At 35.1% G+C, this 19,698-nt stretch overlaps 1 protein-coding gene across 6 annotated transcripts in view; it reads left to right on the top strand.

Annotated features, from left to right (window-relative positions):
- The window catches only part of LOC129745335 (sodium-coupled monocarboxylate transporter 1-like), a 35,042-nt gene extending 15,903 nt beyond the window's left edge, over positions 1-19,139 (top strand). Inside the window, exons 1-9 of one of the 6 annotated variants that reach the window (XM_055738343.1) lie at positions 1,552-1,689; positions 11,619-12,080; positions 12,143-12,208; positions 12,278-12,329; positions 14,106-14,173; positions 17,319-17,473; positions 17,534-17,674; positions 17,737-18,640; positions 18,703-19,139. In XM_055738343.1, the coding sequence (XP_055594318.1) occupies positions 11,619-12,080; positions 12,143-12,208; positions 12,278-12,329; positions 14,106-14,173; positions 17,319-17,473; positions 17,534-17,674; positions 17,737-18,640; positions 18,703-18,726 (1,872 nt within the window). In that variant the 5' untranslated portion in view covers positions 1,552-1,689 and the 3' untranslated portion in view covers positions 18,727-19,139. The other 5 variants (XM_055738342.1, XM_055738340.1, XM_055738339.1 and 2 more) reach the window with 5 other exon arrangements.
- Positions 19,140-19,698: the final 559 nt, after the last annotated feature.

Raw genomic sequence — 19,698 nt, 5'->3', positions numbered from 1 at the left:
AAGCTTTTTCGTTCAGTGCTAAGGTTGTCGTATCCCTTTTATCATTTAAAATCTCTTTTGACATGAATTTCTGTTAAAATTTTACCTAGTCGGTACCTAAATCCATACCGACAATCCTCACCTAAAATCGTCACCCGAATGCGACAATTCTCACCCACGGTGACTACGATTATAGGGTAAGAACTCACAAAGTTCATCCGAAGTGACGTTTCTCACCTAAACCGACTGCTGGAATAGGGTGACTTGGGTGACTCAATTATCATCACGTCACGCGCGGCGCAGAATAAGGGCCATTGTATCCCATTTACCCGAAAACCATTGCCCAGAATGAATTTTTTCCAGAATGACAAATACCCGAAATCAAACCCCAGAATGAATCATTTCCCAAAAAAATTCCCCAGAATGCACCATTTACCAGAATTTTTTTTCCCAGAATGGAGCTTTTCCCAGATTTTTTTTCCCCAAAATGTAAAATTTTCCAGAATGGCACACGTCCCAGATTTTTTCCTCTAGTATTTTTATTTGTTTTTTTCCTAATGAATTCTTGTAATTCAAAATGATTTTTTAAATGAAATTACAACTTTGAAATTTTCCAACTAAATTTATTTTAGAACCAATATTGTGCTTTGTTTATGGTTTGGGTACTTTAATTGATTCAATGCTTACCATGGTCCTTTAAAAAACCGTTTTGGTATCCGACTCCTCACGCTGCACGTTCGAACTTAAAAGACGTTTTGTCCTTCACGCTGTCGCGTGGCGGACGGGGCTAAGGGGTCACCCCTAGCTTTCACGCAGACCTAGGAAGCCCCGGCGGGTCGGCGGCCACCTCGGATTTGGGAGCTTCGGCGGTTTTTGAATTTCAGGTTGGATTAATATATTAAATTCTCTGGGAAATGTCAAATCTGGCGAAAATTTTTAGGGAAATGGTTCATTCTGGTAAATTTTTTTCTGGGAAATGGTTCATTCTGGGAAAAAAATCTGGTAAATGATGGTGAATTCTGGGAAAAAAAAAATCTGGGGAAGTAGATTTCTGGTGATTGAAATTCTGGCTAATTTTTTTTGTGTTATTTTTCAACCTCGTTTAAATAGGTCCCATTTGCAATATTACATTCAGAGCGAAAGTGGAGCACCCTAACTTAGGTATACTTGAATTGATTCATGGCTGGTTTGCAAGTTCGCGCTAACTCCGAAGCTTTCTGGCGCATGGTGGGTACAAAGTTCAATCGAACCAAGGGGGTTACTCAGCTCGGCTAAGGCACAGTTCAAGAATTGAAAGATAACAAATAATAATTTTTCGCACAGTCACAGCCACTGGCCGGTTGACGTACATATGCGTGTATAGCTATGTCAATGGTGATACATATTAAAGTGTTTTATCTTGCGGTCGGTCTCCGAAACACTGAATTACACCGTGTAACAGAATAAATTGAACCTAATTGATTGATGAATCGATCAAAATTGTAGTTCATCTACATCGATTACTCCATGTGGATATTTTCGTTACACGACTACAGAAATTCTCTACTTTTCTAAGAGCCTAACGAGCAGCGCCAATCAGTTGCGGATTGTTGAGATTGTTTCGTGGTAGACGAGTTCAGGCCACACCGGTGTTCGGGCAGTTGTGTTTTGACTGTCGACCTGTACGGACATCCTAAGCTAAGCGAGAGTTGCTGTTCTACTAGTTCAAAAGTACGTTCCGTTTTGGCTCTGTTCGATTTTCGTTTCACCGCTATCTGATTATAGAGCTTCGCGAATACCACACCGGTGAATAGTTGTCATCGCTTATATAAGGTGAAACTGTTTATCGACAGAATTCCTAGGTACTACAATAAGTAAATGTGTTCAACCTAGTCCTACGCAGTCTAGCTGCTATCAGCGTTTTTACAGTCGGTGCTTCAAAGTCAGTGCACTTCCTCCGAATACACCAGCTCTATAAATAAAGCCGACCGAATGCATCACCATAGAATAAGTCTATAAGTGGAAAGTGAAGTTCGTATCTAGTCATATACTTACATTCTGTGTCGCTCGAATTACGCATCTACAGGTTGTGCACTTTGAGGCGACCGTCATTGAATGTTGTTTACTTACTGTTAAAAAGTCAGCCACTTCGAGTGAGTGATAATGAAACGCGTATGATGACAACCGCATATAGTAGTGAAGAGCGTGACCTTCTGACGATGGGCGCTGAGGAGGAAAACCATATTCTTGGAAGATTATGTGAAAAGTTCATGGTAAAAAAACGGGCCTCGGTTCGATGCACAGTTCCTCTTGGCCTAGCCTAGCAGCTTGAAAGAAGTAGGGAAGCTAAAGCTAATTTTGTAAACCGGCTTCGGCGTATCGTTTGGGCCAGTTAATCCGTTTGTTTACTCGTCATGAATGGATAACCAGTTTCGGGGTGCTGCACCGTGAATGCTCGGGGAGTGATCTCTGATATGTTATCTGCAGTAGACACGAACGCTTCGTCTCGTCCGTATTCCGTACGCCTGCACTGAACGGGCTTTCCCAAGGTTTTGTTGCGGTTTTAATCAATACTACACATACATTATAGCGATCCCTAGCATAAACATACTTTAGGTGGCACGTGCTTTTTCCGTTACGAAGAACAAACGGCACTTGCCGAATTGATCATCTAAGAACAATTTATTTAGAAATATTTTTTTTTTCATTTAAAATTTTTATATTTCGTTAACGTTTATAATACCTACAGTACTTCAAACTTCAATTTTTTTTTTACCCAATCCTTCCTTAAATAAGATTACTAACGATTGATTGTGTTTTTCAAATCGCTGATCTCGGCCTTCATATTTGCTCCGTTCGTATTTTTCTGTATGCATTGGTGAAGCCAACACATTTTTTACGTTTTCGAAATTTAAATTTTGATGGGGTGTTTCCCTCTAACCACAGTTTTGGCTTTAAGGCTTCTATAAATAAATAAATAACACAAAAAACACATTTTTGGAGAAACATATCTGCTTAGTTTTGGAAAAAAATATACAAAATTAAATACAATTTCTAAACTAAAAACCATTTCAGAGACACACCTGAAATAGTTGAAAGTGTATGCTTTAGTTTAAAATACCGTCAACTGGGGCAACATGCAACAATTTTCAACTTCAATGGCTTCTAAAAAACTTATGTTCACAGTTAATCCTACGACTTATGCACCAAAAGTTTTAAGGATGATGGGACATCAAATTGGCGTAGTTAGAAAAATTATTGATTTCTTTAATTATTTTTAATTTTCTAAAAACATGCGATTTTCACCCTCCTTAGAAAATGGGGTAACTTGCAACAAACTTTGTTCTAATGAAAAATCTCATGAACACGTATGAAAATTTATAGTTTTGAATATATTTGGGATGCCTTAAAGACCATTACGCATGAAACACCAATTGCAGTAAGTTTTTGGTCTGTAAAAAAAACTAATTTTCACATTTTTTTCTGAAAATAAGGATGCTGCATACATTTAGGGGTTAAATAATACTAAGTAAAAATCTACAATCTGAAAACATGAAAATACATGTTTGGATGAAAGAAATTTCAATGCTTACAAATGCGTGATGCGAAACATTCATATTCCAGCACATGGAAACGAGATTTACGATGTGTTTCTTCGATTTGCATTTTGTTGCATTTTACCCCAGACATCTAACTGAATTATAAAAATATTTATTTAAAAAATTGGGTGATTGTTCGAAAAATATTTTTACACCAACAGTGTTGGTATAGCATGAGGAAACCAGTAAAAAGTTTGTAGGTAAGCCAATCCGTCATACTAAGTAAAGTTTTTTTCGGCACCGAAAAATGTTAAAATTTGTACAATTATTGCACGATTTTTCAAATTTTATATAAAAATAAAAAACTTGAAAAAACTAGCTTAAGATGCGAAAAATTATGTCACCATCGTTTTGTTATCATTAAAATATAACTTTATTACAATAAATTAAATTTAAAATTGATTCAGTGTGGTGTTATATAAATGTTGCATCTAACCCCGCTGTGGCATGATGCCCCGTTTGACGGTAATGGTTATCAACCAGAATCAAAGGCTCTGTTTTTTTGGTCACACAGCTGATATTGAAATTCTGATGAATTGAAAATTTCCCATAGAATTTATTGCGTGATATGTTCAGTGTCTCAGATTTCACGAACAGAAAAATCTACGTAGAGTGATAACCAAGTACTTTTCAACGCTTTCCGCCTTCCGCACATTCAATTTAACCAGACTGTATATCTAGGGGAGATGAGGGCATAACGAGCACCCGAGGCATAATGAGAAGTCCATTTTTCTACATAAGTACGTATTTTATTAAACAAATTTTCATGAGGACTTGTTTCGTACTACCTATAGTATTAATTTTTCACCAAAAAACAAATATCCTTTTCATATTTACAGAAATATTAAATAATAACCAGCTAGGTTCTCAAGTGACGAAAATATTATAATTTTTGAGCACCACCAAATAAGCTTTTACGACCTTTAAATCATCTTGATCTGAAATGTACGCACTGCAACATGATCTACACATTGTTTCTAAATTTTCAGCATCATAAAATTTTTGATTTTTCACTTTAATCAATTGTGAAACGCGTTTTTGCTTTAATTTGTTCACTAGAGGCGAACAGAGCACTTTCAATGAAGGCATATTGAGCATTTTCTGCCGGAGAATCTAGCAGCGAATTCAACTCGATGAAGTCAACTGAATAATAGAGCTACAGCTTAACTTGTATCGTCTGACGATTTGGCCTATTGGTTAGATGTCGGAGAGGTAATCAGTAGACTCGAGTTCGATTCCTGTTCGAGGGGATTTTTTTTTGCACATACCATTCATGATTGATTTTTTTTATTGTTACATTACACGGCTAATAGCATCAAAGCATCATCCGTCAAACAAAACACCAGAAACATAATGTATGAACATGTGTTAATTCTTTGAATTCTACAAACAGCCCTAGATTATTTTGTTTTTGCTTTGTTTGATGAATCTACGCCTCACCGTTTAGTGCAATCAGGATCATAAATGATAAATGAAGAAAAAAAAATCACCTCCACCAGGAATCGAACTCGAGCCTACTGATTATCTCTCCGACATCTAACCAATAGGCCAAATCGTCAGACGATACAAGTTGAGCTGTAGCTCTATTACTCAATTGACTTCATCGAGTCGAATTCGCTGCTAGATTCCCGGCAGAAAATGCTCATTATGCCTTCATTAATGGTGCTCATACTGCCTCGGGGGGTTTCTCATTATGCCTCTACAGTGACTGGTTTTCAGCTTTCGGCAAAATTTTTTAAAATGCATCTTTAAACGTTTTTATCTACTTTTTCAAGTTTCATCCAATTAGACAATAGACTATTTGAGTGTCGGAACACGAAACAATGATGTAATTCACATATTACAGCTGTTCTCTATGGTTAAATAAGCATTTTCCTTAAGGTGCCCATTATGCCCTCATCTCCCCTACCTTAGCTTAAAATAACCAAAAAGTACGGATCATGCAATATTTTGATCGATTTTTTCGTTAGATTGAATGAATTCCTGGTGCAGCAGTTTATCTTTAAAAATGATACATTCCAACTCGTTTGCATAACAATTTGATATGAAATTATTCTGGTCATTTGGAAATGACAAAAATTATGAAAATGACAATGTTATCTTATTTTAATCGCCGCTGGGATATATTCTTATTCAATTTTTGGCATTCCGGCGAGTTATGAAAATAACCTACCGAAATGCCAAAAATTAAATAAGAAAAATGACAATGAAAAACTGACATATATTACAAAATTAACTAAAAAAATCATCAAAACAAAGATTTGTTATCTTATCTAATGTAATCACTAAAATAAAAAATTGGAACAAAAAAGATAAAAATAAGACAAAAATGACTATTGAGACAAAATTCAAAAAAAGAGAAAAAAATCATATATAAAGAATCATAAATTAGACAAAAATGACCAGAAGAGAGAAAAAAATCAGACAAATTTAGAAGAAAACTAGACAAAAATGAAAGAATTGAAAAAGGAAAACAACATAACAAAACTTTTGTTGAAAATTTATTTAAGAAATTTTGTTTATCATTTGGCGAGATTGATTTTCTTAATCAGCAACAATAAATTGTGCTCCGATTAAGCGCTTAGGGTAAGAGAGGTCAAGAGAGGTCAACAATATGTTGACTCCGAGAAAAGAGGCCTCAAAGTTTTTTTATTCAAGATTATACCAAACCGCCTGCTTAGTCAATTTTTTAGATAATTCTAGAAAAAATCGAAGTTTAAGTGTTAATTTGTGGTAGAGGTAGAATAACTGACAATTTTTTGTGAAAAAAAATTACTTGCTGCCGTCTGATCCCACCAATCCTTTTGAAACCAAATATTTTCGAGGTTTTGATTATGTCGTGTAAATATTTTTACTATTGACTAGCTGATTTTACCCGGCCTTGCTAGGATTCACATAAAATATAAAACGAAATGAGTCGTTTGACATTTTGAAAGACTTTTATTCATCATTGTCAAGGAATATTTAAAGAAGGTAGTGCCAAGGCAGCCCTGCTCTAGTATTGGTACAGGCTGAGACGTCACAGGAAACTAGGAAACTTTTCTATTGCGATGATAAGTCGAAGAATCTGCTGGAAATTTTCCAGTTAGAAAACATTTTACTTTAGAAGAATTCTTGCTCTTCAAGATGGGTGCCAAAAAAGTTGCATTTCGAATAATTTTTCTTTGAAAAAGACCATCGAAGTTCGAAAAAATTGTGGATTTTTACCACTGAAATTTGCAAAACTTTAAAATTAGTTTGAAGTCTTCTATGAAAATGCTCAAGTCATTACAATGAAGTGATCAAAACACAAATTTTTATTCAAAACCACAATCTTTTACTGCATTTAAGTAAACTGAGTTAACAATCATCAATTGATATTAATTGTTCTACATAAGAATTGAATATGGTAAACCGTTTGGATTAAAATCGTTACAATTAGTTGAACACTCAATATCTACCAGCTAGACCTTTTCGAAGCTGATATTTTCTTCATTTTTGCACGTTTTAGCTTCAAGGAGACATTGCATTCATTAATAAATTAAGAAAAAAAAACATAATGCAATCTTCAAAGGACCAAAAAACTTCATAACATAGTGAAATAGAGGCCTTACAACAAAATCAAAATAAAATTGGAATTCGATTTCGTTCTAAAACGTGTTTTTTTTAATTCCTACCATTCTCACATAAATTTTCGATACAATCGTTTTTGTAACGTCACAAAAAAAAACAAATATGGCTCTCGACACTACCTTGTTTAAATATTCCTTGCATCATTGTAACAAATTTGACCATGTTTTGCCATGTAGAATATGGTGGGGTAAAAGTACGACCTTAGTGCTATCCCATTTTTAGAAAATTTTTGCAAAAAACTAAGAACAGCATTTTATTCTCTTGACTTTTATCTTTCTTCTAAAAAATTACGAAGGTAATCGATCGCCGCATTTGATAGCAGTAGTGAAAATGCCCAACTGCTATCGAAACGTACTCTTATTCCACCTCTGGGGCAAAAGTACGAATGATGTGGGGTAAAAGTACGACCATTCAAAACTCCACATTTCTGCATGAACTAAAGATGAAAATTATTTTATATAAATCTTTGCTTACGGCAGCAGCTTCTGCGTTCGCTTCTGATACAAATCCTATACATAGGCGAACAAACTGCGCGAATCAGGAGCTCTTCACTAATTGTCCATATTCAACAGGTTTACGAAATACAGTTCTCATCGCATTTGAGCAATTTTTCGCACGAGCAAGTCTTTGTAGAAACAAAAATATGCGCTGATGTTTCCAGGGCATTTTAGAAAAAAATAATGAGTTTCCGTTCAGATTCACTTCAGTGGACCCTGTATATCATTCGTACTTTTGCCCCATTTGAAGTTCGTACTTTTGCCCCTCCAAGGTTTCATGTGATTCACAGTTTATTGTGCAAATCAGAGACAAATAAATGCAATTCTTTCTTCGGCATTTGTTAGTGGTTTTAAACACCTAAACAGACTCATTTACACTTTCATTGAAAGCCAGAATTTTGTTTGCTTAAACATGTTTGCTACTATTTCGAATATTACATCATTTATGCAAAAAAGCAACTTTGCCTCATTTTTCGAAGTATTTTCAACTTCTAAGAAAAAAATGTCTGAATGTACGATTCCTAAATCATTATCAATCCACGACAGAGTTTTGAATTTTGCTGTACTCAGTTTGTGACAATCTCAAAACGTACTTTTACCCGACTCGTACTTTTATCCCACCTTACTCTAAGCTTGTTTTGTTATGTCTTCTTAATGTTTTTGTTGGGATCATTAACAAACAAAGTTTTCATAGTAGGCCTGAACAAATTTTTAAATCCTTCTTTTGTCCTTCGGAGTTGGAACATCGCAAAAGGGGGGGGGGGGGGGTTGGGGGTTCCTATTACCACTTCAAATTTATGCTGCCGGTGGAGCAACTTCTAGATGTGGCTTCGTGGCATCGTGTTTGGCTATAATCTTGAAGGGCCTCGGTTCAAATCTGGTATCAGGACTCCTTATTTTTTTCATTCCTTAGTTTGGGACTTTATCCATCGCCACAGAACGCCAATTTTTGATCGCTATGCTTTCTTATTTTCTAATCCAAAAAAAAAACAAAATTTCACAATGACAAATGACTTAAATTCAAAAATTTATTTTTCACAGCGACAGAGCGAATAAAACACGTGCGAAAAGTACCTGTAAGCATAATCGCCACATCGATACCAACAAGCGATCGCCTACTCTCTCCCCAATGATCTATTTATTATAATTAAAAAAAACTTGCATTCCTTAATTATTTTCGGACACACATCATTTTGAGAAATAATCGGACCATTCTTAGGAAAAATAGATTTCTTATGGTTTATAAAAATTGAAATGGGTTATATTTGGAGCGAGTTATAAAAACTTTGGACACATTCCACGCGCTTGTACCGCTCAAAAGTGATTTTTATCCGTTCGCGTATCAAAAAATCTCAAACTTGATAATTCTTCTATTATTTCGATAATTCAAATCACACAAAACCAACGGAAAAAAGAGAAAAACACACACACATGTTTTATATGATTTTGAAAATAATTTTTTTTGTTGGAAAAAGAGGTTATTTTGACAACTTTTATAAAATCATTTATTAAAATACATATGTGGATGAATTTGTTTTGAATTTTTTATACTACGTTTTGAAGCCAAAAAACACTGCTTCATTTTGTAGAAAAAAGAATTTGTTTATATTCAATGTGGTTGTTTTGAAAAGTGATTGAGTGAATTCATGTCACAAAAAAGGGAACTTTTTATTTTTTCGAGAAAACTTTGACATTTTCTTACATAAAAAAATGAGATCTTCTTTAAAAAAAAAAGTAAGGTGAAGATACTGAAAATTTATGATTGTAAAAGTCGGAACAACAAAATATTGTTTTTGGAAGTGCACATAAAATTTGAAGGCTCTAAAGAATGGTTCAGTATAGCTTTATATTTCGTGACGTGAATTCAGTCAACTACCCTACGCACATCAAATTGTGGGTATTTGTTTATTCTACAACTTATTTCAAGATACCGATATCCTATTTCCACAGAGAACAGAAAATCAAAGTTGTATGTACTGAAAATTGATCAATTCTAGCGTGAATTCACGTCACAAAAGTAATCGATCACAACAAAAACAACTTAAATTTTTAATGACCAAATTATATCCGTTTTGAAAAAAATTCAATTTTCGACCGTTTGCCACCATTTTTTTCTTCATTTTCAAGTAAACTGGTTGATTTCTAGAATGATAACAGTGCAGAAAAGTCCGGAAAAGCGATTTTACGTCACGGTGGAATGTGTCTTTGGCATTTTTTTTTACAATACTCGTCATTAAATCCGCCGTACCTTTATTCAATTTCAATAATCTTAAAATATTCACACATTTATTTGGACCAAAAAGGAAACTTTAGACTCCAAGCGTTTTATAATTCGTTTTATAATAATTTATAATTTTTATAAAATTTTGAAATTAATCGGAGATATCACTGAGTTTGTGAGAACCTTAATGAAAATTTATTTTTGAGATTTTGATTGATTCTTACTTAAAATTGTCTCAAAACTACGATGAAATCATCAGAATGAAATTAAAGGTCTACGTGCGAATTTGTCCTTGAAAATATTTTTTTTCACCAAAAACAGAAATACACTACCGGCTCTAAGTTTGGGAACACCCTCTCAAAAACATAAAATTTTTTTTGGCCGTATCTCAACCATCTTATGACATATTGCATTTCTTTTGATCTCATTCCAAAGATCATGAACCTTCTTCATATGTTTATGGTAAAATGTATAGATATGTTAACTTTATATGACATAAACAAAGCTTAAAGTTGGAACATTTTGCAAAAACAGCACTTAAATTTTAGACCCGATCTTCTCAGGGTGAGGTGGACCAAATGTCAGAATTCAAGTTACTTTCGAATCCTTATCCCTTACTTATCAAAACACATTTGTTGAATTTTGTGCAAAAAATTAGCAACGTGCTTAAATTAAATAAAATATCTAACTTCTCAAGTTATCGTCCAAAAGTTTGGAATCATCCCGCAGTATGGTTTATCGGCCAAAAGTTTGGGATCAGTCTTCTAAAACAGGCAATTTTTTTCGTGCGTATCTCTGTTACCAAACAATGTATCTATTGTTAATCTGGTAACCTTATTTGGATGCTTATAAATTGAACATGCTTTGTAGATATGTTGTTGAAGTATTGAAATAAATCAAATTCAATTCAAATAATTAGATGCACACCAGTTTTAACACATTTTAGAGCTTCACTAGGAGAGCTGTTTGAAATTTTCAGTTTCTTAGTTATAGCTTTAGTTTTTGTAGTTATAAAAAAAGAAGAAAAATGTCTACTAAATCTAAAGATTCATTTTCGTTCGTATTGCTTAACCTAACCTAACCCTAAAAATTCCGGAATTCATTGTGCAATAACTATTTTAACAAATAGTATAAATTCTGTATTTTTGAGCAATTCAAAGTGTTGTGTTTTGGTAGATTATAGCATTGCAATATTTTTAAGATTCGAGTAATATTTTGTATTTGAGCCTCAATATGCTAAGACGGAAAGCTTAATGTAGCTCACTCGATGCACTAGCTCCATTTTATCGAAAACAGACGACGCGACGTGCCTCGAATAGGTTTTTCTTTGTCAAAGAAAATCCTTTCCACGAAGCAGTTGGTTGTGTTGATTCGTCTCAATCGAGGTTCGTTACATGGCTTCGATACAGTATGTAAATATGTTATACGCTGTCAGGATGTCGTCGAAAATTAATGGTCACGTAACCGGAAAGATTTTGGCATTCATTTTAACTGGGTTATTACAACTGATAGAGGGTGGTTTCACGTCGTCCGTCGGCTAGCAATCCATTATATGGTCACTCGACTTTCTTATCACGTAAATTAGGGTTGTTAAGCTAGACTGTAGATAAGTTAAGATCATGATATCGCAGTTTAACTCATTGTTGGCTGTAATTCATAGCATTTTCCTACTTTTCCTGTTGCAGTTAACGCATTTTTTTCGGTAAATCTGACATTGATTTATTGTTCCAGATGGCACTCCAGGGCAGTTTGGAGGAGCTGTACAAATTTAGCGTGCTTGACTATGGCGTATTCGTGGTAATGCTGTTTCTGTCCGCGGCCTGCGGAATCTACTTTGGTTTCTTCAAACGCACCACAGCACAGCAAACTCCGGAAAGTAGTGACGATGAGTTTGGGCTAGGCGGTTCCAAGACAGCGGCAAATGCTGGCAAAGGAACTCGAATTACGACTTTCGGATCCTCCACTATGGATGAATATCTGCTTGGATCTCGGAAGCTGAAAGCATTCCCGGTGGCCATGAGTCTAGTGGCCGGCTATATCTCTGGGGTGACCATACTGGGGACGCCATCGGAAATATACAATTTCGGAACACAGTATTGGCTCATAGTGATACCGATTCTGTTGATGGGTATTGCCGTGTGCACGGTCTACCTTCCAGTATTTTGCTCGCTGAAACTGAACTCATCGTATGAGGTGAATATTTAAAATAAAATGAAATCAATGCATAACCTCTAACAACTGATCATTCCTTTCAGTACTTGGAGCTTCGATTCAACTCGTCGGTCCGTTCGATTGCATCCATAATGTTCGTCATGGATGAGGTAGGTGTTTGCCGCTGAACTACCGCAAATAGACTGAGCCTAATACTTCTTTCCATTTTCATGCTTTAGTTATTTTTCCTGCCGATGATCATTTACGTACCATCACTCGCTTTCAATCAAGGTATATTGTTTTGTTTTTTATTCCAAATTAAATCGTAACTATCGTAACAATCAACTGACAATTGCTAGTTTATTTATATGTGGAGTGTGTTTTCGTGTAGAGTTAGCTTTTTTTAAATTTAAATTAAAATTTAAAAGAAGACAGTAAAACAATATGTGTGGTAGTTATTAATGTATACAAGAAGAAAAACAACGAAACCCGAAGTCAGACTTTTTGGATAAAGCATTATGAGTTGTTTTGTGGGAGCTTAGCGCAATTTTAGAACTGCACTGAGTAGGATTTAAATAAAGGAAGGATGACTTATTTCTAAGACGATAACTCAATAATACTGGACTTTAAACTTTTAATTTGCGAGGATTTCAATGAAAACTTGATATGCCTCATGTGATAAATGATAGAGTATATCAAGCGCTTAAGATCAGAGAAATGCAAGTGCTTAAATGATAGTTTCGAAAAAATGCATTTTAAAGTTGTCAAGGTGCTTGATTTTCATACATTTATCTTATTTGAGCAGTTAAAATTCAATCGAAAGACAAAAAAACCTGAGTTTCACCAGGCAAAGATTGAGATATGAAAAATCGTTTTGTATATGTAATTAATTCAAAATTTATGATCATCATCTAATCTAAAGGGGAGCTAGAAAGTTAGGTTTTTTTTTAAATGAACACAAACACATACAAGATCTCAATTCTTTTTACCAAACTCTAATCGTACATCTTCCGAGGATATGATAGCTAGCGACTTAAACATACTAAAACCACCAACCCACAGAAAGTGTACTATGTATGCCGTGACCCAGTCACAATCTCACGACCGTTGGCTTAGAAGATTTGAAGGCTATCCTCTACGCCGCGGACTGCGGCTTATTTGCTGATTTGTTCCATCAGGTTTTTTTTATTCTCTTTCTTCTTCTAACATCAACATGTTAAAAATTTGTAAGTATACTGGAAAATGAAAGACTTTCGTCCTTAATTTTGTCAATTAGTATCTGTTACATATTGATTGTATTGCAGATACAACTGATGGACACCGTAAAAAATACAGCATCTAGGGGAGGAATAAATCGTTCAATTCCCTGCTAAACGCTTCATGATGTTGAATACATTTATGATTATAAGTATTGACATGTTCAATTGGACAAGGTTAATTTTAATAGAGGGAAAAAAGGATTGATCTCATCAAAAACTACCAAAGCATGACGCAAATGAAAATAAGTTCCTTGATTCCATCTGGGATCGTTTTTCAACTATGATGGTATTTCCTGTGGACTGTGGAAAAACTTCAAAATTTTGTAGATTATAGCTTCTTAGTGGACATTATTGCCTTCAGAAATGTCTTTTCCAGATCCAGGTTTCCTCAATTCAAGTTAGTTTTTCTTAACTTTCACTGTACCACAAACTACTCAAAAGATTCTTGTGCAACTCCAACTCGTAACTTTCACATGAACTGGTTCTCCAGCGAATTTTAACACTTTAATTGAATTGGGGCGTTAAAATTTGTTATTTTCCTATGAAATCAGTATAAAATTTGGGGAGCCGAAAAAAAAACGCGTGATGACTATCCGATCTGGTTTTCTTGTTTGAAAATTGAGTATGTAAATAATTCTAAAAATCTCGGATATTCAAGCCGAACATAGAAATAAACGTCTCCCTAACTGTATTAATAGTATTTTTTACAATGGAAATTAAACAAATGTCATTAACATGATTGTCGTTGTATCCTGTAGGCTTGTAACTTGTTTATGATTTTATTTAATACTTTTCCTCTTTATTCCAGTTACCGGTTTCAATCTTTATATCATTGGAGCAGTTGTATGCATTGTTTGCGTGTTTTACACTTTGTTGGTAAGTACTTTTTTAGGTTATAAAAGCAAAAATATTCGAATTGTAAAAATAATCGTTACTTTACTTTTCATACTGAAAAGCTATAGATGGTAATTAATCCATCCATATTACTGGATAGCATTATGAATCATTTCCTAAATGAATTGATTCTGAGTTAATCTGTCAATTTAGCCCATTAAAGCCACTTTTTTTTTTTATAGAATAACACTTGGAATAATGCTTCAAATTTTCAACGCTCCTCATAACAGTTACAGAAATGAAAATTTCGTACAAAATACTTGATACGGTATTTCGTTTCCGTTATCTTCCTAATTGTTAAATTTAGAAAAATTACACAAAACTTTTTTAACATAAAAAACAACGTTATTTGATTCATCGGCCTTCTCGGTGAAAATGGATTTTAAGAAAAGAATTTCAAATCCTCAAGATGTTTGTACGATAAAGTGCATCGCTTTGCACCGATAAAGCCGATAAATCAAGTAACAAACGAAAATTACGGTGATTAATCTCTTCTTAAAACATTTCGGACTAACAAGGTACGAGATGTCTCGTTTTTTCGATTGACGCATGTCCGCTTTACTGAGAAGCATAACTCAAATGTAATACATTTTATATTTAAACTTCGTTCTACAGAATTGTTAACAACACTTTCGATAACTCAAAGAAACTAAATTTGAAGAATTATGTTCAGTTTTGTGGGGTTTAGATATTTTTTCGATCCTTAATGTGTAAATATCAAAAGTAACTTTTCGAGAAACTTAGAGCCACCAAATTTATGAAATTAGTTTCATTTGTGGTCCGTTGCTATGTCTCATCACTTTGATTTTCTGAATTACCTTAACGGATAGACTGAGTTGATTTGGGACTATTTTTGAATTTCTAAAACCTTGAGGTCTTAAAAGCTTCGTTTTTTTACATAAGTAAAGTTATTAGCTGTTAACCAGGAGTATTTTTTGGCATTTAAAAACAACTGAATCAAAGCAATCGAAAGATTCCTTTTAATTCAACCACGGTAAATGAAAAGTTCATATACCGGTATTTCGATAGCAACTTACTACCTTCTTCAGTGAGCGTTTTCGATTGATGAACGTGTATCGTTTCCCTCCCTTAGTGATTTAAAAACAATAAATTCAAAACAACAATTTCAAAACAACAATTTCAAAACAACAATTCAACATTCACTGCCAGTGCCTAGCGAAGTATTGCTCTGAAAATAGTCATTCAATACCTCGATAGACACCAGCAGTGATGCCAGATGATTTGATAGTTTTTCAATGCCAAAAAACTATCAGTTTTGTACCATTACTTTGAGGGCCTTTAAAGAGGATTCCTAGTGCGTATTTGGAATACATAAAAAACTACATATGTAGATTTGAGGTTCAAAAGTTTTCATTCTAAAGAAATTAGACCAATATGACCTAATCCAACCTGTTTGAGTCACTGTTTTTCATTTTATTCTTCAATTTACTTTAAAGTCTATTTCACATAGAATCTGGTCGAATAAAATAGATCATTTCTCCGAAAAGAAATAACGTACAACAAAAGTAAAAATGTCATTTTGTGGGTTTTTTATTGCACTTTAAGGAAAAAAAAATATAAACATCATTCGTCAGCTTTTCGGATGAATTTTCGAACTTTTTTTGTGATACCAACTGTGGTAGATATGTCATGGGGAGAAGATTTGTATTGAACAAAGCAATGAAGAAAAGTAATAGGACAGGAACAGTCATTAAAAAGACCAGCCTTCTATCAGTAGATTTAAATTGTTCTGAAGAATTTGGCATTAATGTTCTTTGTAAACGGAGAAAATATTCATTCGGTGTTTAAAAAAAAAAAGTAAGATGATTTAAAAGTATACTATACAAATCTTCTCCCCATGACATATCTACCACACTACCCATCATTTTCTGCACAGTACTGCTTGTAACCTCATTCGCCATTTTGTTCCACCACTTTTCCATTTGAGCGGGTTTTTTCATGGTTCTGCCACATTTCTTCAGTTTGGCCTTAACTATTTCCCCAATATTTCTCGATGCGAAGAAAATCCGGACAGTTAGGTGGATTGATACTTTTTTCAACAAAATCGATCTTGTTCTCCTTATACCACTTAACGACATCCCGGCTGTAGTGGCAGCTTGCCAGATCCGGCCTGAGCTTCACCGGAACTTTGTGGGACCGAATGAATGGCAAAACCCTCTTCTGGAGACATTCTTCTTTGTAAACATTCCCATTCATTGTGTCCCCAGTGATGAAAATCTTAGTCTTCTTCCCACAACTACAGATCCTTTGCCAAATCATCAACTTACGAGCAAATGTATCTGCGAAAACAAACTTGAATCTACCCGCAACATTTTCTTTACGCTTCGCAAGGTAAAGTTTGTTACCCGATATGTGTCCAAAATCCATTTTTACGTAAGTTTCGTCGTCCATCAAAATGCATCCGTTGTACTTGGTCAACACTTTCTCGTACAACTTCCTTGCCCTGGTTTTGGCAACCAGGTTTTGCTTCAGCGCCCTGTTGGGGTGGTTGCTTGCATGATACGACCGCAAGCCTTCTCGCAAACAAATTCGTCGAGCTGTACTGTGGTTTGTTTTGAACTTTTTCGCCAAATCACGCAAGGAGATTCCAGGATTATTGTGAATTGATGGAATTACCTTTGCTCGCAGCTTCCGGTCATATGTTCCACTTTTACGCCTGGTTTGTTTTGCTCGATCCACCGTAAGGGTCTTCCGGTAACGTTGCAGCACCGAATTTGCAGTCGATTTTGGATATTTCAGGGATTTTGCGATCTTTACCCCTGACCACGTCGGTTTCTCTACGTGAGTGTGTAGAATTTTCTCCCGCCTTTCGCGTTCCATCGTCGATAACTTTTGACTGACTGCTTCAATCTTGATGATATTTTCACCACTAAGTAAACAAACCTTCCGGATCAAAACACTGTCAATAGATTAGCGATGTGACAACTAGGGGCGCTGCAGTAAATGAAAAGATGCGACCAGATTCTATGTGAAACAGGCTTTATGATGATACATATGAAATGGGCGTAGAGATTTGATCTTATCGGGGATTGTTCTGTGTATCATAATTCATAATCGTTCTAACTTTACTTAAATCTTATTTTTTCATACTGTTTCCATTTTCCAGGGTGGCATAAAGGCGGTGGTTTTCACCGATGCTTGGCAAGTTCTGGTGATGTTCATTTCGGTAGTCATCGTAGTCGTTTTGGGAACGATTTCCATTGCTGGACCGGATGTGATCTGGGACCGTGCCGTTCAGGGCAATAGGATTGATTTCTTTAAGTAAGTTCGCTGTATATTTTTGTTGGAATTTTCAAATTAACCGTTTTGATACTCCTTAAGCTTCAATCCATCCATGTATGAGAGACAGACCTTTTGGGCGGTTTTGATCGGTGGTTTCTTCTACTGGACTTCCTTCAATTCGGTCAACCAAACCATGGTGCAGCGTTACATGTCCTTGCCAAACCTGAAGAAAGCTAGATTGTGAGTAGTTTTGTAACATTTCTTCCGATGAAAAAATAATAATTTAATATTGTTTTTTACAGATCCATCGGAATGTTCACAATTGGTATTGCGATTTTTGTTTCAGTTTGCTGCTATGCTGGCTTGTTGATCTATGCTTATTATTACCAATGTGATCCAATGTCCATGGGATTGGTAAAGACCGACGATCAGCTGTTCCCGCATTACGTAATGGAAATCGTGGGACATTTGCGAGGGATTCCTGGCCTGTTCATTGCCGGTGTATTTGGAGCAGCACTCAGTTCTTTGTCCGTAGTACTTAATTCGACGTCAGCTGTTTTGCTGGAAGACATCCTGAAGGGACTGTTTCGAGTGAAACCTAGTCCATTTGTGGCCAACATCTTCGTTCGGGTCTGTGTTGTCGTTCTGGGAATGGCGGCCATGGGTTGTCTGTTTATTATCGAAAAATTAGGAGGAATATTGAGTGTTGCAACTTCTTTGTCGGCTATTGCTGCGGGAACAACCTGTGGAATGTTTACATTGGGAATGCTGGTACCTTGGAGTAACTCTAAAGGAGCGATTATTGGAGGCGTTTCGGGTGCACTGCTATCCGGTTGGGTTTCCTTAGGATCACAATTTGCAAGCGCCAATGGTGAAATTGTTCCTCACAAACTACCCGTTTCCGTTGAATCATGTCCCAGCGATATGCTATCCAACAGCACCATTGTCAATCCGATCTACCCGGATGAATCGGGAGTGTTTCCACTGTACCGATTATCTTACCACTGGATAACTCCGATTGGTGTGGTTACAGTGATGATCATTGGAACGATTGTGTCATTCATTACCAAACCTAGAAACCTAAAGGACATCGACCCGGAACTGATTTCACCAGTGATTCATCGTTTTCTTCCTCAGGAATGCTTCGCAAATTACGGAACTGCATGCAAAGACGTGGAACAACCAAGAACTACTTATGGAACAGATGTAAGTGTCAGATCATTAAAAAAATATTTTTCTTTTTTAAATATACTTTTTTTTCTTTTTAGGCAACTTCGTCGAAACGGTCTTGATGATAGTGAGATATTGAAGATCAGGCGTTGAACGGAACGCCAAACTCAGCTAGGTACTTAATCGTATAAGTATAGCCCGTTGTCTTATGGGTGTAATCTCCTGGAGCTGTTGGCAATCTTAGTTAAGACAATGATGTACAAATACAATCTTACTAAAAACGGTCGCTACCATACACAAACACTAACACACACAAACACAATAAACACATAAAAACGGTTACTGAGATGGAGCGTTTAGGAACAATCTCTCTGGATTGACCGCCGTTCCACCGAAACTTAATTCTGTAGATTGTAAAGTACAATGTGCTAAACATTTACACGCAACTTGCCTGTGATACAATCAAAACTATTATGTAGTTAGAAACGTTGTTTATATTTTTTGACGAACGCGATGAAAAAAAAAGAAATAAACAAATTTTGAAGTAAATTGTGTTATTTTTAGCACCAAGTTTGAAGAAAGGAACCTTCGTATAGGATAGTCGGACTACCGCAATTTTGAAGAAAAAATCCTTTATAAACGTATGAAAGGTACTAAATTAGCCACTTTACAAGAAATTCGATTCATCAAAAAAGCTAAAATGTTTTTTAAGCAACTATAGGTATACTGTTTTCATTCATTTTAAAAAATTACCTGTTCCAAGTGACCAGTCACCAACAACAACGAACCTAATTATCTCAATTAATTATTTAGGGAAAAAAATTTTGAAATATGTCAGACCCGAGCAGACTTGTAGACTTGAAGGTAAAATTTGGTATCATTTTGCCCGAATAAAGGTGGTACAATGCCCAAATTTCGGTCTCAATTTTCATATATGGATACTATAATCATGCCATTATTTTCAATCATGTTCAAGACTAATTATTATAAAAAATAAAACGGAAACAAAACTTTTTATTAAATTTAAGATAAGATGATGAGATAGTTTATAAAATTTAATTTTTTTTATTTATTTTTTATAATAATTAGTTCTG

This window comes from Uranotaenia lowii, chromosome 2 (assembly GCF_029784155.1).
Source record: "Uranotaenia lowii strain MFRU-FL chromosome 2, ASM2978415v1, whole genome shotgun sequence".
Lineage (NCBI taxonomy): Eukaryota > Metazoa > Arthropoda > Insecta > Diptera > Culicidae > Uranotaenia > Uranotaenia lowii.
This window is presented reverse-complemented; position numbering and strand designations above follow the sequence as displayed.